The sequence below is a fragment of the Orcinus orca genome, chromosome 13 (genome assembly GCF_937001465.1).
Source record: "Orcinus orca chromosome 13, mOrcOrc1.1, whole genome shotgun sequence".
Taxonomy (NCBI): domain Eukaryota; kingdom Metazoa; phylum Chordata; class Mammalia; order Artiodactyla; family Delphinidae; genus Orcinus; species Orcinus orca.
The window spans coordinates 47,048,784-47,074,513 of record NC_064571.1 but is presented as its reverse complement, the minus strand read 5'-3'; the positions used below and the strand labels follow the sequence as shown (position 1 = coordinate 47,074,513).

General features: G+C 36.6%; 2 protein-coding genes across 11 annotated transcripts in view; one reads left to right on the top strand and one right to left on the bottom strand.

The window, feature by feature from the left end:
• The window catches only part of ASB3 (ankyrin repeat and SOCS box containing 3), a 155,092-nt gene that overhangs the window by 81,964 nt on the left and 47,398 nt on the right, over positions 1-25,730 (bottom strand). The window contains exons 1-2 of one of the 4 annotated variants that reach the window (XM_049695966.1): positions 13,042-13,191; positions 1,061-1,199 (exon numbers count right to left, since the gene is read on the bottom strand). The exons of 2 other annotated variants lie outside the window; for them this stretch is intronic. The gene's annotated coding sequence lies outside the window, so the exon portion shown is untranslated. Of the gene's footprint in view, positions 1-1,060; positions 1,200-13,041; positions 13,202-25,730 lie in introns of those variants that run through there. One more of the 4 variants, XM_004286516.3, reaches the window with a different exon arrangement.
• Positions 13,255-25,730, top strand: part of ERLEC1 (endoplasmic reticulum lectin 1) — a 36,688-nt gene continuing 24,212 nt past the window's right edge. For 6 of the 7 annotated variants that reach the window (XR_007470856.1, XM_033417843.2, XM_049695978.1 and 3 more), the window contains exons 1-8: positions 13,255-13,607; positions 18,748-18,852; positions 20,533-20,613; positions 21,189-21,266; positions 21,407-21,470; positions 22,468-22,502; positions 24,515-24,738; positions 24,831-24,960. Coding sequence is in view for 6 of the 7 variants with exons in the window: in XM_033417843.2 (XP_033273734.1) it covers positions 13,446-13,607; positions 18,748-18,852; positions 20,533-20,613; positions 21,189-21,266; positions 21,407-21,470; positions 22,468-22,502; positions 24,515-24,738; positions 24,831-24,960 (879 nt within the window). In the remaining variant the exon portion in view is untranslated. The remainder of the gene's footprint in view (positions 13,608-18,747; positions 18,853-20,532; positions 20,614-21,188; positions 21,267-21,406; positions 21,471-22,467; positions 22,503-24,514; positions 24,739-24,830; positions 24,961-25,730) is intronic. The other variant, XM_049695976.1, reaches the window with a different exon arrangement.

The following is a 25,730-nucleotide window of genomic DNA, read 5'->3' as shown; positions in this document are numbered from 1 at the left end:
AAGGGAGAGGGATTACTTTGGGTTCCCCATTTATGTGTCTTTCTAGACTCTCAGTTAGAAGTTAATTAGAAAATACACATGTGGTATACCATCAGTATTTATAGGGAAGCCATGATCCAAATAGCCCAGGGACAGGGACCTTTCATTTTCAGTGGGATGGAGAGAAACATGACTAAAATGGAGAAGATAAACAATACTGAATTAGAGAGAAGCTAGGGTTTGGAGCCCACAAGCTAGTAAGAATCATAAAGGTACTAAGTTATCTAGAGCATAACATTTTTGTTAGCAAAACTGCAAGTCTCTTTATAGCCCTTGGAGGTCACTTTCAAAACAGCCTCTCTCATTCTGCCCTCATCACACACACATAACTCAGACTCTCATTCCTCAGAGAATAAATCTTATTAGCTAGGTGTTCAGTTTTAGGAATTCAAGAAAAGTATGAATGTAAACCCTACATAGAGAAAATAAACCTTTAATGTAAATCTCTAATGGAGTAGATTTTTTAAAGTAGGTCTTTCTACTCCTACTCCAGGCCACTATTATATTTCCTTTCCCCACTCCCAAACAAATAACACATTCACTCTTCAGTCTACCAAGAACTGTAAGCACAGTCTAGATACCACCTGCATACATAAAAAGTTATCACTTAGGGAAACGAAGGTTGCTGTGATGTCAACTCTGAATATTTGAAAGCATGAAGGTGATCTATTCCTTCAAGACTGATTTTAAAACATTTTATAGTCAACATTTTATTCTATTACATTAGATTTCTCTTTTCCATAAAAACATATCTTTTTAAAATTATAACTTTGGAAGAGTTGTGAATATAAATGTAAGCATCATCCTCCTATAATTTACATCCCTGATTCTAAGTCAGTTATATGATAAATGTGCTTAAAATTCCCTCTCATCATATCACATCGAAATCTACGTATCAAATAGGGTATTCCAATTATGCCTATCTTTTTCAACAAAAATAGTGTGACTATATTTTCTATGAATTTATTCAGCTTTTAACAATCTATTTTTATGAATTTCTAAAACTTTAAAATAAACTCACCCTAGGCACACATTAAAAATTCAACGAGGGGGCTTCCCTGGTGGCACAGTGGTTGAGAGTCCACCTGCCGGTGCAGGGGACACGGGTTCGTGCCCCAGTCCGGGAAGATCCCACATGCCGTAGCCTGCGCATCCGGAGCCTGTGTTCCGCAACGGGAGAGGCCACAACAGTGAGAGCCCCGCATACCGCAAAAAAAAAAAAAAAAAAAATTCAACGATTAGCAAATGATTTTTTAATCCTGTGGCTACTCTTCAAAGAATTTGAACTCCTGAAAAAGTACTAAAATTATTCTTCTAAATGTCAAATTTATATGATGAAAATTAGCTTTACTGAATTTCAGGGTTGTTTAATTCTTCTTAATGTTCATTTTACCTTTTTAAAATATTATATAGTTCAGTACCAACTTCTGGGTAGTTTTATTTAACTGTACTGAACCTCCCTGTCTTCATAAGTGGTTAGCCAATGCACATACATCTGGAAAAACCACCACTTAACCCTACAATTTCTTTCACTCTTCTAGCTTTCCTATCCTTTGCAGGAATTTTTAAACTACAGTGTTCTATTTCCTTATCAACTCATTTCAGTGTCCCTCCAATCTAATTTTACTCTGCTGTACTCTACCCAATCAGTGTAGTCTCAGGTCTCCAATGACCCCTTTCTGATTCAACCCAAAGATCTCAGTCCTTCATTCTTCTTTACAACTCTGACACATCAGACACTAGTGACTATATCACTAAGGCCAAAAAAGCAGAACATTTCATTGCATTTCTATTTACATCTTTGACTACTGTTTATCAGATGCACAAACTCATCGAACCCTAGGCTTCAATTACCATCTTTATTTAGAAAACTTCCAATCTCTAGCCTACTCCCTCAAACTCTTTACAAATCTATACGTCTTATATGTAAGGTACCTCCAGTTGAGCTATATAAACACCTGAAACTTAGTGTATTAAAAACATAATTCATCTCCTTTCCCAAAGAAAACTGTCGTCCCACATTACTTCCCTGTACATGACACACATTAAATGTTGAACAATGGACAGAACAGAAAATACAACAAACAAGTTTAAAATATCACCAATTCACAGGCTTTTGCAGAAAATATTTTCACAATTTTTACAAAATGTAGTTGTGTTCCTTGTTTATAATAAATTTTAGCATTTTATTTAAAATTTTATATAACTCAAAGCAAAGTGAGCAGGGAAGCCCTGAAGCCTATCTGTGATATGACTTAAAAGTTATGTGTTGGTAAGACCTATCCTTCAAGTATGAGCTGCAACATTTCTCAACTAAAATAAGAACCTTATAATATGGCAAGAGCCAAGAGTTTCTTACACCTTCTGCTTGCCTCCAATCTTATTTCTTCTTTCCAGCACATATTCTTCTCTGTACTCAGAATTATCTTTCTAAAATATGAAACTAATCTAGTCAGTAATCAAAATGCCTCCCAGGGCATACAAAATAAAGTTCAAATTCTTTAATCTGGTATTCAGCTACATACAACCTGGTGTCAGCATATTTGTCACATTTCACTTCCCACTAGTGCACATCCCCCATGTTCCAGTCACACCATCATCCTCAACCATTAAGACCTAGCAAAAAAGAGGGACTAATGATAGGTGGCAAGCAATCACTATGCAGCAAGACTACTAAGATAAAAAAGATAGCTCCCAGCTATCAAGAACCACATTTGGTGGAGAGACACACAAGCAAGCAAATCAATGTTACTTACCAGAAAGGCTGGGACATAAGATCAGAGAAAGCTTCACAGAAAAAAATAAATTGTTGCTCATGTATCAAAGAATAGTAGTTAACACTTATGGAGCACTTACTATAAATGCCAAAATCTATTCCTAGTACTTTACACATATTATTCCCCAATGAGAGACAAAAAGAGTTTAACTTAAACAAACAATAATAACTATCATTGAATACTTACAACATGCCAGGCACTGTGCTAAGCACTAAAAAGGAACAAAATGGAATTAAGGTCTTTAATTTTGGGGAAAGAAAAAAAAAAAACAGTGAGAGATGGCAGGTTTTTCATTTTGTACCTCCACTGGTAAGTTTTAACCCCAATGAGATTCTTTCCTGAAACAGGACAAAGTTAAAAGAATTTTTTAAAAAGATTCATTTAATTACCCGTATTCTAAAGTCATAATTTTTTAAAATTTAAACAGATGTGTTTTGCCCAATATTCTCAACAACATTGATTGATTTATTCAACATATACCTATCAATTACCTACTTCGTGTAAGACAAACTAAAGCATATGCATTTTCTTCCACTTCCTAGCAAAATCCCACTGAAGTGCATTCATGCATTCTAGAAGGAGAGCAGATGGGATTATATTGAGGATTAAGCCAGTGCAGAGAAAACCACAGTCTAGAACAAACATGCAGGTGCACCTATATGCATGTGTACACACAAGAAAGCTGCAGCCATGCAGAAGCCTTTCCTGCCAGCAGAGTCTGAAGAAATACCAAACCTAGATACAGCAGAAAGGGGCTGTAGGACAAAAATCAGGATTCTTATAATATGTATATTAGATAGCCAAGCCAAACCTTTTATCTTACTCCTTTACACACAGAATGTCTAGGAGCAACAATGCTGGTTTTCAGCTAAAACCACAACTTTTTTTTTTTTTTTTTAATTTAACAATCTACCCTGAAAGCATTAGAACATCTTCATGCTCCACAACAAAACCTTCCTTACTTGGGCACAGGGTGGAGGGAGAAGAGGAAGAGGCAGCTGTTTTCCTGCGTTTCACCCATGGACTCTAAAGTGAGGCACAACAGTTGATACCCTGCTCACTTACAAAGAGTTCAAGAATCCTTTGTTTGTTTGTTTTTTTAATTTTTGAGGAAGAGGAAAAGCAAAAGCACAAAAGGGTGAAAATAATCAACTCACCTTAAGGAAGCAGAGCTTTTAAACTTATAGATGTTTAAAGTTTGTAAGTGCTATCCTCAAAGAAATTCATGAAGACATTGCATCTATTAAAAATGAGCAACTGGAAACTATGGAAACAGGAAAAAAAAGAAACACTGACGAAAGATATTCAAAAAGGAGAACTGATAGTCAAAGGAAATAGATCTCTTGAATTGATCTTCCACATTACCTAATTTTTTTTGTCCTTTTTCTCTCTGTTTGGAAGAATCTATCTAAATGGTATTCTGAATAGAAAAGAGAAAATGAAGGAGAACAAAATTTAATAAGTGAACAAATGGGACTCATGGAGTGCAATGAAGGATAAATGAAAAAAGATCCACATCTAGAAAGAAATACTCTCATAAAGTATGATAAAACCAATGATAAAGAAAAAGAGTCTAATAAAACATTCCAGAGGAAAAAGCATATTACTTGCAAAAAAGAAGCAGAATCAACTGGCTTTAGTATTCTCGTCAGATATACTAGATGGTAAAAGGCAAAGGAATGATGTCTTCAAAGTTTCAAGCAAAACAAAATGATTGAACTATGAATTCTATTCACAAACTATTAACTGAGAAGGCAAGATAAATACATTTGCATATTATAGGCCTGTGAAAATTAAATTACCTGCTTTATATCTTTTCCCAAAAAAATTACTTCTAATTAGGTATACCCCAACAAGCTGGGAGGGAAATGTGAGACAAGGAGGACACGGAATAACATAAAACAGTAGATTTAACCCAGGAGAGTTACCCCAAAAAAACAAACATAGATAGATGGATAGACCCAATATAGATAGGTAGATATGCAACAGACTTGGAAAGCAACTAGTGTAAATTAGAACAAAGTGTTTGAGAGCTCAAAATATATCTTCAAGGGCTTCCCTGGTGGCGCAGTGGTTGAGAATCTGCCTGCCAATGCAGGGGACACGGGTTCGAGCCCTGGTCTGGGAAGATCCCACATGCCGCGGAGCAACTGAGCCCGTGAGCCACAATTACTGAGCCTGCGCGTCTGGAACCTGTGCTCCGCAACAAGAGAGGCCGCGACAGTGAGAGGCCCGCGCATCGGGATGAAGAGTGGCCCCGCTTGCCACAACTAGAGAAAGCCCTCGCACAGAAACGAAGACCCAACACAGCCATAAATAAATTAATTAATTAAAAAAAATTTTTAAATATATATATCTTCAAGAACAAAATGGATTCATTTTAGCAAATATAGTACTAATTTTAGGGAGCTAAAAGGACACTTTAAGTGGCAGAGGATTAATACAATTACATTTCTTTCTCTGCAGTTCCAATTACACCTCTTGATTTTATACTGACTTGTACTTGCATAAGTACAATATTGTAAAGTTTATAGGTTTTCAATGCTTGAGAATCAACCTATAAACAAAGCACAGAAAAACTGAATAAAGTCACAGAACGTAGATGTTATAAATATATAGTAGTAGCCAATTGCAGAAGCAGTGAAAATGATAATAAAAGCTAACACATATTACATATTTAATATGTAATTAAGGCACTATGCTGAAAAAGCCTTACATGCAATAACTCATTGATTACAAAATGGCAACACTGAGAAGTGGCCAAAAGAATGGATTCAGGAGCAAGACTGTTTGGGTTTGATATCCAGTTCCACTGCTTACCAGTGTTATGACCTTGGGCAAGTTGCCATATTTTGTCAATATATTTATTTCATTTTAAGACTTCTGAAATTGAGATGAGTCTTACACTAGATGGCATGTCATAAATGTAATTGGTAGTGGTTATTTTCTTTGTTAGTAGTACAAAAAAAAAATAGTGAGCCCTAGAATCAATGGCAAAGGGGAACTGCTATAGTTTTAAACAGACTTTAAATTGGGATTGACATATATATACTACATATAAAATAGAAAACTAATAAGGACCTACTGTACAGCACAGGGAACTCTACTCAATACTCTGTAATGGCCTATATGGGAAAAGAATCTGAAAAAGAGTGGATATATGCATAACTGATTCACTTTGCTGTACACCTGAAACTAAAACAACATTGTAAGTCAACTATACTCCAATAAACTTCTTTTAAAAATAAAAATAAAACAGCCTTTATGACAACAATTAAATGCAAGGCATGACCCCTGATTGGATCCTGAATGGGGGGAAAAAGGCCAATAAATGGTGAAAGTTGAAATCATTGTTATTTTTCTAAGATGTGATAGTAGTATACATCTTTGGTTATAGAGGAATCTTTTTATTCCTAGTCATTGATTTTTTTCAAGGTTCAGGCCAGCTGTCTTGTAGAATGAGCCACATTTTTTGTTTGATAATTTTCTTATACCCAGGCTTGACAAGAATACTACACAGGTATTGTTATATATAGGTGTTGTACACATGAAGTTTTTTTTTTTTTTTTTCACATGAAGTTTTAAAAACTCATTCTTATACAAAATTCTTAACAGAAAATCCTTTGGAAAAACCATAAACAAAAATATAAAGCATGGGATTAAAAAAAGAAACATTCTAGCTTGATTTGAAATCAAATTTCCTATCTCCTTTCTTTTTCCTTGTACCTAAGAAATGAGTACAATATTCACATTTGCACCTGGATATTTGCTAGCATTCTGTCACCTGTGAACATGATGTATCTTAACCAAAAATCTCTGAAGGCCAAAACTTTTCTCCTCATTTATTTTTCCCAAAATGTGTATCCCAGTCCTCTTAAGTCTTCTTGTTACCACAGAGTAAATTATATTTAAAGGAGTGATTGGAGGGGAAAAAAGATCAATATTGGAAATTAACAGAAATGGTCAATTACTATCTTAGCAGCCTCTGGAGTAATTAGTGTTAAACAACCTCATTGCATACCAGCTGTTAATTTGAACAAATGTCTTCATTTTTATCAGTTTTTGCCCTTTATATCTCTAAATGAGAAAGTATTATAGAGATATGGGATAACTTTTAACTCAAAGCCCAAGTGGTTGGTTCTCATTTCTGTCTCAGAAAAATTTCAACTAGAAAAAAAATTTAAAGTTTTATTCAACCATATTTTATAACATGGCACAGATATACAATTTTATACCTGTGTGTGAATTATATTAGAACATATTAACCTCTCTTGCGTTTCAGTTTCCTAATCAGTAAAATGAGGAAACAATAAAATTTAACTTCTGAGGTTATTACAAGGAATAAATCAATTAAATAAATTTGTATCTATAAAGCACTTAAAATAGTGCCTGGACACATCTATTAAATGAATGAAATACATAATAAATCTCAATCTTCATAATAGTTCTTACATCTCATATTTGTTATTTTCTCCATTTTAAAGGTAAGAAAACTGAGCTCTAAAGAGGTTAAGTAACGTGCCCAAGGTCACACATGTAGTAGGTAGGATCAGAATCTCAGTAGCCTAACTCTTGAGCCCCTGCTCCTAACCACCTCACTATTCAGTTGTACAGAGTTTGCATATAGTTATTCAGCCATTGCCTTATTATTAGAAAATCAGATATCCAGGGGTTTTTTTTGCCATTACAGCTAATGCCACAATGAATTATCTTTATACATACATCCTTATGTGTCAGGGCTTTTGTATTTAAAGGAGAAAGTCCAAAAAGTAAAATCACTAGGCCAAAAGGTTTGCGTATTTTTAACTTTAAAAATTACTAATTTTGGGCTTCCCTGGTGGCGCAGTGGTTGAGAGTCCGCCTGCCAATGCAGGGGACACGGGTTCGTGCCCCGGTCCGGGAAGATCCCACATGCCGCAGAGCGGCTGGGCCCGTGAGCCATGGCCACTAAGCCTGTGCGTCCGGAGCCTGTGCTCCGCAACAGGACAGGCCACAACAGTGAGAGGCCTGCGTACCGCAAAAAAAAAAAAAAAAAAAAATTGCGAACTTAAAAAAGTTTATTATAGCAGGTCTATCTTTCCTTTTACAGTATCTGGATTTCCTGTCTTACTAAAAAATACCATCCCTAATTGCTTCATATGGAAATATCTTTAACTCATTTACAATTTATTTACTTTTTTTTGGCAGCGCTGCCTGGCTTACAGTCCCCGACCAGGGATCGAACACGGGCCCTCAGCAGTGAAAGCGTGGAGTCCTGACCACTGGACCACCAGGGAATTCTCACAATTTACTTTTTATATAATTTATGATAAGGTGATCTAGTTGGTTTTCCTATAGATGAATAGCAAATTCCACTATCAGCATTTATTGATTAAAACATCCTTTTCCCACAAAAGTGAAATGACACCCTTGTCACATATTAAATTCCTTATGTCATTCTCATACTCAAACCAAATTATTTTTGATCTCTATGTCTTGGGTTCATGCTCCTTCATCCCTTAGAATAGGCCTCTCCCAGCTCTGTAAATCCGATTCCTACCATCCATTAAGGTCCTATACAAATGCCGAGACTATTTTATTGGTTTCCACGCTTCCTTCTTCTCATCCCTTGCTAGAGGTAATCACCCCCTCCTTTGAATGTCTGCAATACTTTATCTGCACAGTACTTCTCTAACAACGCTTCTCACTTTTAATATAATTAGTTATTTACAAGTCCTGTCTCCCTTCTTAGGTGGTAATATTTTGGTGGACTTGATCTATATCTAAGTCATTTTTTTTATATCTAAGTCATTTTTATAGCACCCTTAGTACTTTGGACAGTGCTTCCAAACCACATTTATTAGATGAATAACTGCACAACTTTCTTGATCTCTCCCCAGATCTGTAGTTCTGCAGCTAATTGAAAACTGCCACATTAAGACTAACTCCCTTGTGTGCAGAAAAGCGTAGTTTTGCCAAAAAAGGGGAATTTTCCTGTAATCCATGAAGTAGAAATTTAAAATAAACAAAATTTAAGATTGTGTATTCTGTACCATATTTACATGAGAAAAAATCAAGAGACTATTAAATGAAGTAATTGACTATTTTTTCAAAATAATTTCTAGGCAATGATGGTGTTAATACAGATCCAGGACAATCTTCTACATAGTTACATTCAAAATTCTCTATGATGATAACTGCATAATGATGACATCAGTGCGAGGTAAGATTAAGTGCCTTATGGAATCATCAAAAGATACAACACAAACAGGCATCATAGGCAAAGTAGGTGTTCACTACACTGCAAAATTTTTAGAGTGCTAGAAAGGTCCCCTGCTTGCCTCTAAATATCTTCCCACTCAGTGAGCTAATGCCTAAAACTTTAACATCAATATTCAAGCCTCTCATTTAAAAGTCTAAACCAGTGATTCTCAACCATGGGCCATTTTGCCTGCCAAGGGACATTTGGCAATGTGTGCAGACATTTTTGGTTGTCACAACTTGGCTGGGGGTAGGGGGGAGGGCGGGGTTGCTATTAGCATCTAGTGGACACAAGCCAGGTATGCTCCTAAACGTTATACGACACACAAGATAGCCCCTCACAACAAGGATTTTCCTGGCCCAACATGTCAACATTGCCAAGGTTTTGAGAAACTGGTGTATACTCTGCTGAAATGCAAAAACATAATGTTTTTAATTTAACATACACATAAAAAAGCCTCCACTTCAATCCAATCAAGCCTTTCTTCCCCTCTGCTCCTCCTCCATGCTGTCAAATCCAGTGGTTACCTGCTTATCCTCATCTTCCACAACTCCTCAGCAGCATTTACTTGACTCAGCTAGCTGGTCATTCCCATGGTACACTTCTTTCTCTTGACTTCCTTGATATCTCAGTTTTCTGATTTTCTTTCTGCTTTACTGGGCACACCTCCCCAGTCCATTTCGTTAATTCTTCAATGCTGTTCAGTATCTAATGTTGCAATGACTCATCTTCCCTTTGTTATCCTCATTTTTTCCCTAAATGATGTCAGCCAGAACCATGGCTCTCAGTAAATCTATATGCTAATAACGCCAAAATTTATAACTCCAGCTCTGACCTCCTTACCTGAGCTTCAGGTTTATTTAACCAACATGTTAGCTGCAGTTGGATGTCTAACTGATATCTACAACTTAACATGTCCAGTAAATAAACTATACTCCAATAAAAATTTAAAAAAATAATAAAACTTAACATGTCCAAAACAGAACCCTTGATTCAGAAATTACTCTTATTGTAATCAAACCACATATGTAAGATGTTAACAACTGGGGAAATCTAGGTTTGATTCTTGCAACTATTATATAAGTTTGAAATCACTTCAAAATAAAAAGTAAAACAGACAAAAACACATGGCTCCCACCAGTCCACATTCTTTTCTTCCCTTTTTCAGTAAACGGCACCACCAGTTCCTCATAAAACATATCTAGACATCATCATTAATTCATCTCTGTAAGAACATGTCACATCTAATCCACCAGCAAATTCAAGATGCTGTAGCTGAAAAATATATCCAAATTAGGCCACTTCTCCCCACCTCTGCTGCTACCAGCTTCCTAACTGGTCTCCCTGTTGCCATACTTGCCCCTCCATTAGTTTCCTAGGGCTGCCATACAACTAAGCCCACATGCTGAGGGCTTAGTTGCTCCACGGCATGTGGCATCTTCCGAGACCCAGGCTCGAACCCATGTCCCCTGCGTTGGCAGACAGATTCTTAACCACTGTGCCACCAGGAAAGTCCCAGGTCTGGGGGTTAGAAGTCTGAAATCAAGGTGTCAGCAGAGCCACGATCTCTATGAAACCTCTATGGGAGGATTTGTCCTTGCCTCTTGCTAACTTCTGGTGGTTGCTGGCAAACTTTAGCGTTCCTTGGTTTGTAGACACATCACTTCAATCTCTGCCTCCATCCTCACAGAGCATTCTCTCTGTATATCTGTCTGTGTCCAAATATCCCTCTTCTTATAAAGACACTAGTCATTGTATTAGGGCCCACCCGAGTTCAACGATCTTAACTTTCCATCTGCAAAGACCCTATTTCCAAATAAGTTCACACTCACAGGTTCCAGGAGTTAGGACTTCAGCATATCCTTTTGGGGAACACAGTTCAGCCAATAACATTCTCTATAATCAGTTTTCCACACAGCAACCATAATGATCTTCACGAATGTACATCAGGCCACATTACTCTCCTACTTACAGATCTGTGTCCAGCTGGCCATCTCCTACCACTTTGCTCTTACACTCCAGCAACATTAGCCTTCTTTCTGTCCCTCCAACACACCAAGCTTTTCCTGCTGGAAATTGCTGTGTGGCTTCCTCTTCACCATTTCAAGTCACAACTCAAATGTCACTTCCTCACACAAGTCTGACCATCTACGAGCAGCATGTCCCAGAAGCATTCTCTTTCACACAACCCTAGTTTCTAAGCAGCAGTGACCACTACCAGAAATTATCTTACTTGTTTTTTTATCTGTTACTTGAACATAAGCTCTATTGAGGCAGCTTCCATCACTATAGACCCAGAGACTAAACCAGGGCAGACAAATATTTTTCATTTTTATTTAGTCAAATACATCTCTTTTCTTTCATGACTTCAGGATTTCCTATCTTACACACCAAGATCATTGAATTATTCTCCTAAGTTTTCTTCTATTGTTTTCTTTTTGTTGTTCATTTAAATACCTAATCCATTTGGAATTAATCTTGAACTGAATGAACTGAATTAATCTGAACTGACTGCCTCTGTTCCTCTAAGAGAGCACTAATCTCCTGCTGTTGATTCCATCCCACACTATCTGCTGACTACACCGAAAAGCCCTAACGGACCATCTAGAAGGATGGTGCTGGAAATGCACTTCCCCACCTGCCTGATGAACTCCTATAAATCCTTAAAACCTCAATTCTAATGTCACCTCTCCTGGGAAGCCTTTCCTGTCCAATCTCTGCCCTTCTTTATATCTTCACTCTAACATCTCTCTACTGTATAATCTATAGTACCTGCCTCATAACATATATAAAGTACTTACACTAGTGCACGGAAAAAAGGCTATATAAATGTTAACTACTTTATTATATCACAATAGGTTACCATTATTTGTCTGTGTAATCTCCCTTGTTAGACCATGAGAGAAAGAGGACAGAGACCCATTTATTTGCCATTTACGAATCCCAGTGTTTGCACACGTATTAAGCATTAATAAGTAAGTAAATTAATGAACAACACCTCAATTCTGGAAAAAAGTAATTTTCTTTGATGCTGCGGATTCCTTTTGTTTTAAAAAAGGAAATTTTTAAAACAAAAAATAGAAAAACAGACTGTTCTTCCTGCTTTTTGATTTGGCTCAAATTGCGCGGGGGGTGGGAGGGACGACGACACACAAGGGGCGACACAGTCTTTAGCAGATCTAGCACGGAGGTCTAGCTTTTCCCACCTCCAGAAAGACAATGACAGGTGCTATAGAACTAACACTGTATAACCCATTATATTAGAGATGAAAACAACGGCTTTTTTTTTAAGATGGGGAGGGGAATCCAAAACTTTTTGTGTTTTGAATAAAGTCAGAGATATCTGAACCTCATGTGAGTTCATAACCTCACATTCACCTGGCCCTGAACCCCACATAAAGCAACTTATCGGCTTCCTTAAAAAAACAGCAACCCCCCCCCAAAAAAAAAAAAAAAAACAGCAACCCAACACTTCAACTCTGGGATGAAAGAGACTCCCGTAAAGCAAAATATGTAGGGGCTGCGCTATCTAGCTGCCCTTCCCACAAGGAGATTCTCCGTCTAGGCCATCCTCGGAGAATTGCAGTATTCTTATACGAGGGGACGACAGGTTTCCTCGGCTCGGGTATCCCCGAAACCATGGCTGCGGAGACTGAGCCAACCCCCGCCCTGCGTTAGTCAGGAGCTGGAAGTAGTGAGGTGACCGCGGCCCACAGCAAAAGAGGCGGAGAGAAACTTCCAGCGGGAAAGATGAAGTGTACAGAAGCTACGTGCGAAGAAAAGGAAAAGCAGCGAGAGGGTAGAGCAGTCAGGAACACCGCCACTTCTCACTTCTCCTCGCCACCTCGAATTTTCTCATTTGAAGACCAGCACCCGCCCCGCTCACACTCTCCTGTAGCTGCTCCACGAGCGCCAAGCCGCTGCCCAGCCGGTGGAGAGCCGCGCGGGTGGCGGAAGGGAACAGCCGCCGCCTCCCGGACTCACCAGCTCTCCGTGCCGCCACTTCGCCGCCGCCGAAAGGGCTGGTCCGAGGCCCGTTCTTTGCGCGTCCGCTCCCGGGAAGCCGCTGCCTTCGCTCCCAGCCACGAGACTGCGGTTGCGCGCGACAAGGTAAGCCCGGCTGGCGTCCTGGCTTCCGTAGGCGGACGGCTCGGCGGCCCCGGATGTTGATATACCGCCTGCCCCGGAAACGGTGGCGGGAAGTCCAAGGGAGCGGGGGCGGTGTTGCTGAGCTCTCAGGAAGGAGACGTGGCGGCTGTTGGGGCCCGGGTTCCCTGAGCGCTTGGTAGTCCCGCCGCCTCCTCCTCCTCCTCCTCCTCCTTCCCCCTCTCCTCTCCACTGTGGGCCGAGGGGGTTGTGGCGGCGGCTGGAGAGCTCGGCGGCGGAGGATGGAGGAAGGAGGCGGCGGCGCGCGGAGTCTGGTCCCAGGCGGGCCGCTGTTACTGGTACTCTGCGGTCTCCTAGAGGCGTCCGGCGGCGGCCGAGCGCTCCCCCAGCTCAGCGATGACATCCCTTTCCGCGTCAACTGGCCCGGCACCGAGTTCTCTCTGGTCAGTGCCCTCGCGAACTCGGTAGCCATCTCTCTTCCTCCTGGCACTTAAGGGTTCGGCCCCTTCCCTCAGTATTCTGCGTTTTTTCCCCCTAGAACCTCCTCTGCGGGCGCATGCCTCCTTCCCCAATCCAAAGCTTCATCGACCCCGCGTTCATTCATTCAAACGGCAAGTGTTATCAGACACGTTCTGTGGATGTGCCCTCCATGCTACGCATTCCGGGATCCAGCGGTCACTTGCTCTCCCCTTTAAAAATCTGTCGCACTATACCTTAGCAACACTCCCACCCTGTGGAAGAAGCTTTTCTAGAACCACGTCAGGCGCACACATTTGTCTTCTTTGGAAAGTCCTCTGCAGCTCTTAACTCCACCAGCAGCCTTCTGTCCTTCAAGGAGTATTACACATCCTACCTACACAACCAGTTGTACTGCGGATATGAGTTCCCTCTGTCATATTCGTTCTTTCTCCCTTGTATACACACACAGTACATAACATATACGCACAGCTCTTTTTCCTTAAGAGTTGTTTCTGAGAGGGCTGTTTGGCCTGTGAGATGTTAACGACGCTCTATGCAGAATATCCTTTACAGTTTTGATGTATTACGGCTGTTATTTAAGACCCCAAAACATGAGATTTTATGATCGGTTTTCCTACATTGAAAAACATATTTATAATCTCAAAGTAATGAATATTTGCAGTCCTTCTTCCTTTGGGGAGTGCACTGCTGAGAAGTCTTGCTATCCACGGGAGGCCAGTAGAAATTGGGCTCTTGTGATACTTACCGTATGGTAATTAATTCATTTATTTCAAATGGAAGTCGGGGAAAATGCAACAGTTCCCCCCACCCCGCTCCGCCCTGCAGAATTTTTTTAAAATTCTTATTCCAGTTACCTGCAGTCGTTCTACTTGGAAGACTGTTTTAGTATATTGTTCTATTACTATTTCACTGAAACGTGAATATGTGATACTAGGATGTCTGCACAGAATGTCCCAGGATAACGGATGTCATCAGTACCACAACAGACTTCTATTTGCAGATGTTAGTTTTTGCTAATATTTCACACCTGGTTTGTTTCTCCACCTGTCTTCAGTTCTTCCATTCTGGTAGTTCGGTGGTTCTTAAGTATTTCTCTGGGAAGCCAGATTAATCTTTGCATTAATGCCAAGAAATATTTTTAAAATTAATTTTTATTGGAGCATAGTTGGTTTACAATGTTGTGTTAGTTTCTGCTTTACAGCAAAGTGAATCAGTTATACATATATACACTTTTTTTAAGATTCTATTCCCATATAGGTCATTACGGAGTATTGAGTAGTGTTCCCTGTGCTATACAATTGGTTCTTATTCAGGAAATATTGATATATTAAAATACTTATATGAAAGTTTGTTACAAGTCAGATATAACTAAGAGGCTTGGGATAAGAATATTTTAGTCCAGCCTCTGTTATTATTTCCAAAGAGCACACTTGGCATGAACTTGGCAAATATTTAAAGAATGTGGTCATTAAAATTTTTTACTCTTGCACCTGTGTTTTGCTTTCTTTTTTAATTTAAAAAGGCATGCTGATATGTGGCCCTAAAAATTTACTGACCTATACGTAGATGACTAAAACTAGCCTTTTTAGAAGTTACTACTAAATTGTTCAGTTTTCTTTCTGGCACTGGTGTTTGCTGGCTAAAAAGAGGTTATGGTAGAAGATCTCGGTCTTAACGTATGCTGTACCAACCTTTTCTATATCTAACAATTTTATTTTGACATTTTGTTTTTAATTACTTTTCTTTGACAATGAAGCATAATCTAAGATGGACACATTTGAAAATTTGGAGAGATATTCTTTTTCTTTTCTTTTTTTAAGTTTGAGTTATTTTGAGAAAAATCTAGAAACATTTTCCTATAAGTTGGCAAAAGATCTGTGGCCCTCACACAAAAATAAGCCCCAAGAGTGATTATCATTGATCTTTGGATTTTTTTTTTTTTTTTTTTTTAGTATTTTTCTAATCTCAGGGCTTCCCTTCCCTACTTTGTGTAATTGAAACTACAGCCCTCCACACCTGGCACTGTCATTTTGTTTTATAGGCCAGTTGGATGGACATTTGTGTGTAACTAAGCAGCTGTATGAACTAGGATAAAGGTCTTTATCTCTCTCCCACCTGAAATTGGAAGGGACTTGATTAGAAGATTTAAATTTTCTTTATCTTTAAAATTCTTCTGTGCTTTAAATCATCTTCCCCTTCATGTATATCAAAATAATACATAATCTTTCAAATTTGCTTAGAAAAGTATTAAGCACCAAAATTGTGTACATTTTTAAATGTTTACAATAATTAATGATTATGATATTCTTTCTTTACTGGTTTTTAGAAGTCAGTTTTGTTTTTGTGTATATTTTCCTTCTGAAATAACATCTCTGTGTCATTAAAGTGTTCGATTATTCATTACTTCACAGAGTTTATGAATTTCACCGAAGGAAAACCACAAAATAAGTCTAATTTTCTTTCTACTTCTTTTGTAAGTATAGAAATGTATTCCCACTCAAAAACTTTCCCCAGACACTACTCTTGGGAAAAATGGTGACCAACTCCATGGTTCGAAGCATGTTATATATATTAACAAGTAGTGCCATTGAGTTTATTTTACAGCCTCTCCAAGGATAGTTTTCTCTCTCATCCTGTATCTTAATTCTTCCAGACTCATGTCAAACATTAGGAATTTCTCCCCTGCCAAGATACTTTTTAAATTCCTTAATCTTAAAGACCACACCCCCCTTGATTAGTTTCATTATATTAAAATCTGATTTTTATCAAATCACTAATCTTATACTAGAAATACTTTAAGGTATTAAGTTATATAGAACAAGTTTTTTTACACTATCTGTGATTCTGTGCATTCAGAATTATATTTTTTTAAGTAAAAACATGTTTTACAAAATCAGAAGGAAGCATTTTAGTAGTAGATCAAAAAAAATTTTTTAACTTAGAAAATCACAAAAGGTTAACTTTTCCCCTGTAATTTCTATTATTAAAAATTAGGGTAAAGTTTGTTAAAATTTTTACTTCATGATCCCAATAAGTGATGCACTATTTCAGCAAAGAGTTTTCAGATAGAAGAGTTGCCACTTGGTCTGTTTTATCAAAGAAGAAAGTAGCCCTTCCTAAACTAATGAAAAATGAATCTTTGCAGCAACAACAAATCTTCAAATAAGAATAGTGATGGTTTCTACTTCTGTTACCTTTTACCTAAACCTTAAAAGCGATAGGCAGAGGAATGAATTTCTTCACATAGACATAAAACCCAAGATTAGTTTTAATTACAAAGAAAGAATTGTCTTCCTTTCTTTGCCGTTGCTCTAGACAAGCAGTTTCTTTTTCCATTGTTAGCATTGTGGTAAATATTTTAGTAAATGAGTCAATATTGCTGTAGAATCCAGTTCTGAATATTAAGTTGCAGGTACTTCACAAATAGAGAGGATTAGATTTAAGTCATATGCTACTGTCCACCTTCCCTACAGTACAGGAATGATTTGACAAGACTAAGACTTCAAGGCCATCCATTGCTAGCTAAATGAATGTAAGTCATGCTTTGTACAACTCTCTATCATATGTTCTGAATATATCCAGAAAACACCGAGAGACATTATAAGTGCTTTGTCTTACAGCAGTTTGTTGGCTCAACTGAATAAATGTTTCTAAGGATCCCTTTATCACAAATTTGGCTTTACAAGTCTGACTTTCAAATCCCTTTGATTTCTCTCTTCACTTGTGATGATCTTTTAAATAAGGATCTTTGGCCATAGTCCAGGAGTCTATATAGTAATCTAAGAAAATGTTAACAAAAGCTAGTTCAAACATGTTAAAACAGTTAAGAGCACATAGAATATGGAATCAGTCTGCTAGGGTTCATGTCTGGGCTGTGCTACTTACTGGCTATATTACCTTGGACAGATTATTTAAGCCCTGGGCTTCAGTTTCCTTTTCGGTGAGATGGGTACAATGCTTGCTTCGAGCATCAATCAGACAATAAATGTAAAGAACTTAATTTGGTAGTGTCATATAGCTAATACAGCTAGTATTTACTGCTCCGTTTTGTTTTGTTTTATTGTCTTGGGAAAACATCTCCTAATTTGTATTTGTGTTTAAGATAACATCAGTTTCAAGTAGTACTGGTTTTATCATAGTTAGGAATTGTTTTTATTAAACTGAGAAAAGAGCAGAGATATGTAATAAGGGTGGTTCTTTCCTTACCAGGGATAGCCAAATAGTATAGTGGGTTTACAATGCTGTAAGAAGAGAAAAGTTAAGAGAGAATTGAATTGTCAGAGAACACCTCTCATAGACTTTGAAAACTTCTGCCTTAGTAGTTAGTGACATATTTGCTATCACAAAGCAGAGATTTCTTTTTAGTTAAATAATATCAGTTATATTAATTGAAATGTTCATTTGAATTACATTGGTTCATTTTGATTTGTGAATTTGTTTGGTTTTATACCGTAGACCGCTTTAAGGATAGTTTTGTTGATATATACCATGAATCCGCAAACTATACCTTTGGGCTGGCCCACTCCAAACTTTATTTTTGTAAAGCTATTTGTTTGTTTTCTCAGAATACAACCATGCTTTTTCATTTACGTATTGCCTGTGCACTTACTTCCTACAGTGCAGAATTGAGTAGTTGCAGTAAAGACCATATGTTATCCAAATATGAAAACTACTACATTATATTATGTTCAGGTGTCCCATCCAACAGAATTGAGAGTATGTTTATAAAGTGCTGTAAATTCTCATATATAGGTGGTAACTGTTAGTAGGAGTAATAAGTATTCAGTGATGATGTATCCATGAACATTGACACCTCTTACTGCTTTTTAATCTGTATTATAACTTCAGTCTGTTGCATTACTACTTTTTTCTTTTTACTCCAAACTTTATTTTTGTTCCTTATTTTCTGTTACATTGTAACACCAGGATAAAGTTTGTCATCTTCATTTTGTCATTAAAAAATATGTAGAATCTTTTCCCTGCCTTTACAAGTATGTTTAAAAATCCTGTTGAAGTGATGAATTAGTTTAACCTGGGACTGTAAGTTAGTATAGTTCAGTTTAATCAGCTAAAGTAATGTACATTTTTTTGTTCTATTTCTAGCCTACAACTGGAGTTTTGTATAAAGAAGATAATTATGTCATCATGACAACTACACATAAAGAAAAATATAAATGCATTCTTCCCCTTGTGACAAGTGGTGATGAGGTAAGTTTTTATAAATACATTGATAATCCCTGTCACCAAAGATATTTATTTAAAACATTGCAACTCCATACCTTAAAATAAAATTGAGTGACAGGTTTCTCAATTATCCTGTCTTACTAAAAATATAGTAATCACTTTTTATTGAAGTATAGTGATTTACAATGTTAGTAATCCTTATTATTCCTGAATTCTTTGAGTTTTACAGTTCAACTTGGAAAAACTAGCAACCAGTTATTAATGTTTTAGATGAAAATCTAACTCCACGGATGCTTTCTTTTATAGAAATGAAGGTTTTGAAACAAGATAAAATTTTAAATGTGTATGTGACATTTTTTATAAAGAATTGCTAATAAGTAAATCTATAGGTACCTTGTGCTTTCTTACTACCTTAGCTCATGCCCGTTTCTTCCACCTAAAATGCCCTAACTGCCTCTTATCCATCCTTCAAGGCAATTACTTCTTTCAAGATGAAACACGAGAGGCAGCATGGTAAAATGGAAAGGACACCAGCCTAGGAGCCAGGAGGCTGAGGTATAGGCTATAGTTAGCTGTGGAGCCTTGAACAAATTTGAAACTCAGTTCCTCCACTCAATAAGTTTATTGAGCTAATTACATAATATTTTCACAATCTGTAAAATGGAAGTATTAAACTCAGTGAGTTTAGGTTTCTTAGGTTTTGTTCAGACTTAAAATCTGTGAAAGACAGCTATCTTGTTTTAAACCACCTTAAGACACAAATACACACATATGCAATTACACACGTATTTATGGCATTCAAGTCTGAAATGTAAAAATATATGGAAAACTGAGAAGTATATTAAAACTTTCCAGTGTATTCTATAAGATTCAACTATTCTGAGGCTTTCATAGATAGAATTTGTTTGGATACAAGCATTTAATAATTCTGAAGTAGGTTTATAAGAATTGTTCAGGAAACTGATACTTAACCTTTTTCTAAGAGAAGAAAGAATGGAAGATTATTCTATGGCTCCATATTTTATACTTCAATTCTTTTTCTTTTGGATTATAGTTGATTTACAATGTTGTGTTAGTTTCAGGTGTACAGCAAAGTGAATCAATTATACATATACATACAGATATATGTATATATGTATGTATATATATATGTATTATATACATACAGATATATGTATACAGATATACATATCTACTCTTTTTCAGATTCCTTTCCCATATAGGTCATTACAGAGTATTGAGTAGAGTTCCCTATGCTATATAGTAGGTCCTTATTAGTTATCTATTTTATATATAGTAATGTGTATATGTCAATTCCAATCCCCCAATTTATCCCTCACCCCACCGCTTTCCTCCTGGTAGCCATAAATTTATTTTCTACATATGTGACTATTTTGTTTTGTAAATAAGTTCATGTGTACCATTTTTTTTTTAGATTCCGCATATAAGTGATATTATATGATAGTTGTCTTTCTCTGTCTGACTTACTTCACTCAGTATGAAAATCTCTGGGTCCATCCATGTTGCTGCATATACTTCAATTCTTTTGAAAGAAGTGGCATGCCATAGGATCTTATTAAAGGTTTTGACTTTTTTCCCCCTTTTATTTCCAAGCATTTGTGGTTTGACCAATGAGTTAATACCTAAACAGCAGAGTTGGGTGAAGTTCCAGAATAATTGTATTAAACTCTAATTCTTTCATAGGAAGAAGAAAAGGATTATAAAGGCCCAAATCCAAGAGAGCTATTGGAGCCACTATTTAAACAGAGCAGTTGTTCCTACAGAGTATGTATTTTATGTTCACTTGATAACTAGAAAATAAATTTCCAGCAGCCAATAGGCCCTTGAAAATAATTCTCTGTTTCTTTTTACTTTATTATCTTGTATCACATTTTAAGTTAGTTGTAAAACTAAACTGTTGCTTAATAGTATTTTGTTCATTTAAATTCCTGTATAGTATATGCAGCAAACACCCAATAATATCAATTATCAAATAATATCACCAAACTGCTTTGAATGTTTTTCAGATCAAAAGAAAGTTTCTTTATATACAATTTTAATAAAAACTGCTCATGGTTATTTTTTTAGGCTGTGTAAAAAATGATCCCTTGGCCAGGTGTTTATTATAGACCCCAGGTATATTTAGACCTATTTCCTTCATAGAATTTTCACATTTAGCTAATTAGTGAAAACAATGAATAAGCTTCAGTAATTTCATGTTTTCTGAGGCATAATAATAACTTTCATTTAATGAAAGCTTGCTGTAAATCTTCAGAGAAATGTTCAGTTGCTTAAAATATCAAAAAGGAATTCAGTTGAGTTGTGTGGCTTTTGTACATAAATACATCCATCTGTCTTAGATTGAGTCTTATTGGACTTACGAAGTATGTCACGGAAAACACATTCGGCAGTACCATGAAGAGAAAGAAAGTGGTCAGGTATTTTTTTCTTCAAAATATGAAATGTAGAACATTATAAAATGAAAACTTTAATAATGAGGTGGATGGTTTTAAACTGTATTCTTTAAAAATGTATTTGCCAAATACTTACTATATTTTTATTTTATTTTTAAATATAGAAAGTAAATATTCACGAGTACTACCTTGGGAATATGTTGGCTAAGAATCTTCTATCCGAAAAAGGTTTGTTTCTGCAGAGTAATTTAGTAGTAATGCTGGTATTTGGTTTAAAGTATATGTTCAAATTGGAATTTAAAAGATTTTCTTGGAGACTGTATGAATTTTAAAACACTAAAATAAACTTCTGAACAATCCCATAGAAAACTTTTTCAAAGAGATCTTTTCATTACTTTCTGTTTTAGCAAACATTATGCTTTTTTTCTGCCTATTGATAAATTCTTAAAATCTGGTGAGCCATACATATCAGTGTTATATTTATATAGTGTTAGTTTTTTGCTTGGTTTAAACAACTTTTTTTATATGGAAATAGACATGTAGATGTATCCCTCAAATTATGAAATATTTTTATTCATCTATATTATTCAAATTGGTCAACTCATTTAAGATTAAACCTTTCACTGAGATAAAAACACTTCAGAAGAAAACTGTCGTGGCCAGTTCTTATGCCTCAAATACAGTATTTCCTAAATAAAGATGTAATGATTAAATATGACTGTTCTTTCAAAAGAAACCATTTCAAGGAATCCAGCTAAAAGTATGTGTATGTTTTGGGTCTTATTTTTATTTAATTTAATTTATTTATTTATTGGCTGTGTTGGGTCTTTGTTGCTGTGCGCAGACTTTTCTCTAGTTGCGGTGAGCGGGAGCTACTCTTCATTGCGGGGCTCAAGCTTCTCATTGCGGTGGCTTCTCTTGTTGCGGAGCACGGGCTCTAGGCGCGCGGGCTCAGTAGTTGTGGCTCACGGGCTCTAGAGCACAGGCTCAGTAGTTGTGGCACACGAGCTTAGTTGCTCCACGGCATGTGGGATCTTCCCAGACCAGGGACCAGACCCATGTCCCCTGCACTGGCAGGTGGATTCTTAACCACTGCACCACCAGGGAAGTCCAGGTTTTCTTTAGAAAGAAGTTTAAGATTACAAAGTTGATGAAAACTTAGTCATTTATATCTTGTATATAAGTCACTGGTCATTATTTAACTTACTTTTGTATTAATCCACAGAACAAGAAGCGGAAGAAAAGGAAAAATCAAAAGAGGCAAGTGATAATTGGTGATTTTCAGTCTTAACATCTATTGTTAGACATGAATTTATAAAACTTAATTGACAGAATATAGCCATGTGTTCTTTATCTATCAACTACCTCAAAGGATTTAGTCAAGAAAATTTGCAATATGTTAGATTTTTATGAGAAAAGTTATGCTATAATACTTTTATTTACTTTAAGATAATACAAAAATAAATGAATTTATCAAAGATGTGTCTGGGAAAGTTTCTATAACAGCATTATATCACTTCTGTGCTTCGCAGTGGTTCTTTCCCTCTGTTCAACATTGGAGCTTTTGCATTTTTTCTGTTGTTTGGACCCTATTTCCTATGGGTAAAACAGATAAATCATAAATGTAAATAACAAGCTACCAGACTGCAAGCATCTTAAAAGCAGGGACTGTCTTTTTTCTCTTTACCCCACAGTGCAAAGCAGAGTGCCAGACAAAATGTAGGCCCTTCATGAATGCTTATTGAATGTGAATGCATAATTGATGACTGAAAAATAGGATTGTTTAAAAAGAACTATTCCTTAGGGTGACCAGTTACAGTTTTTAAATGCCCCTGTGGTTCAAGGAATGCTTTATGAATCCTAAGAATTTCCATAAAGTTAAATAACTTATTGGTAGAGGATATTTCTATAAATGGTTTCATACCATAATGATTCTTTTATTAGAAGTAAAGTTAAACGGCAAAAGGCCTTAAAGATTACTTAAAAGGGATGCCCATAACTTAAAAGGGTGGCTTTGGGGGAGTTGGTAAGCTATGCATAGACACACACAGCATTGCTATTTTAAAAGGTTTTAATTTTACAGACTACCTTTGAGATAAAATATTTATCTCAAAATATTTTTGGCTCTGGAGGATAGCAAGATGGAATTCAAAGTGTGAAATGATCAAGGAATAGGAAGAAAAGGCTAAGGGAAGAAAACTAACATTTATTGAGCCCCAATTCATAAGCCAGATGCTGTGCCAGGCATGTAACAAAGGGTAATGCTTAATTCTCCCTACAGCCTTTGAGTATATATTATTATTCTACTTTTATGAATGACAAAAACTGAAATTTGGTCAAAGTCATAAGGCTAGTGAATACAAAGCTTGGATTTTAACCCAGGATTTTCTAATTCTAGACACTAGGATGAAACTAGCATACAAGAAATCTCAAAATACTTTCCCCTGGAAACATTTATTTATTGCCTGTTTTGGGACCGAAGTGATACAAGATGAGCTCCCTGCCTCCAAAGAGCTTGCTTGGAGATGATATTAACAATATCTTTTAAAGCCCTTCCATTTAATTCTTCTTGTGTTTATGTCGATAAAAGTATGGGAGCTAACTCCTTAATAATCCTTGTCTTCTGGGGTGATCTCCTTTATTCCCCCATTCCGTGAAAATTTCTTCATCTGTCTTTTGCTGGCCATGAATGGATTTGTACAGGAGTTTATATGCTGAGAAGTATGTCTGTTAATAACAGGGAAGAAGAGTAAGCAGATCAGTGAACCAGCACAATATTTAGATTCCTGTTTTAGAACATAGTGTTAACTCTGTAGCCCTACTTTTTGACAAATCAAACTTCAAATCTCTAGAATCTAAATTCTAACATAGGCATTCACTTGAGAGTTTAGTGAAGAAAGCTCTGACCAGCCCAAGTATAGTAAGTTTCTATATTTTATCTTAGTCACTTTATTTAGAACTTTTGAAAATAATTCATATTAATTATGTTATTATAGCCTTTTTTATGTAAGTGTACATCTTAATTTTAGCACCAAATAAAAATTTTCTTTTATTCTGTATTAAATTAGCTCTGAAAATATGTATTTGCTCAAATAAGAATATGAATGAAAAGAATAGTAGAGGGAGAGCTTATAGAAAGTACAGAAATGTTACCTTTATAAATGTTAGTTTATGAATAAAATGTAGTTTTCTTCCTTTCAGAATAAGTGCTTCTCCATCCTCACCCCACCTCTATTTCTAATGAAAAGTCTGTCTTATACTCTTTTTTTAAGATTCCCACTAAAAATATCGAAGGTCAGATGACACCCTACTATCCAGTGGGAATGGGAAATGGTACACCTTGTAGTTTGAAACAGAACCGGCCCAGATCAAGTACTGTGATGTACATATGTCATCCTGAATCTAAGCATGAAATTCTTTCAGTAGCTGAAGTTACAACTTGTGAATATGAAGTTGTCATTTTGACACCACTCTTGTGCAGTCATCCTAAATATAGGTAGGATGTGGATTTAATATTTTAAACATTAAATGCACACATGCTTTAAAGTGTCGTTTGCTTAGGTTTAATGCTTTGTTCTCACTGAATAGATTCAGAGCATCTCCTGTGAATGACATATTTTGCCAGTCACTACCAGGATCACCATTTAAACCCCTCACCCTGAGACAGTTGGAACAGCAGGAAGAAATACTGAGGGTGCCTTTTAGGAGAAATAAAGAGGTATGAGAATTATCTAACAGTATTTCTTTCAGTGCTTCCTTTTCCAAATTTCAGAGCATATATCAGTATTTTAATGATTTCTGTAGTATAGTAGTAGTCATTTATTTTCCTGACTCAAAATTGTCAATTCCAATTCTTTTGATTTTAATTCTTTTCCTTATTCTAATACTTCTCAGAAACTATTTTAGCATTCTCTTACACTCATGATTCCATAATTTTCTTTTTTATTAATTTGGCTGCATTGGGTCTTAGTTGCAGCACGCGGGATCTTCACTGCGGCTTGCGGGATCTTTCATTGCAGAGCATGGGCTTCTCTCTAGTTGTGGCACATGGGCTCCAGAGCGCACGGGCTCAATAGTTGCGGTACACGGGCTCAGTATTTTGGCATGCAGGCTTTGTTATCCCATGGCATGTGGGATCTTAGTTCCCCAACCAGGGACTGAACCCATGTCCCCTGCATTGGAAGGCAGATTCTTAACCACTGGACCACCAAGAAAGTCCCCCATGATTCCATAGTATTTTAAAGTTTGCCATCCTGTTCATTTCAGTTAAGTTTAATTTTTAGCTAGTTAACTGGATTTACCAGCTAAGCCTCTTGAAAAAATAGACTGCAGCCCATCTCCTAATGCTTTATTTATTCTTCAGCTCATTGCTATTTATTATCAAACCATATTTCTATCATTCTTCTTAAACTGTTCTTATTAAGGTCAACAGCAATCTTTTGCTTCTAAATTTGCTGAACATATGCATAACTTGATCTTAGCTGAGCG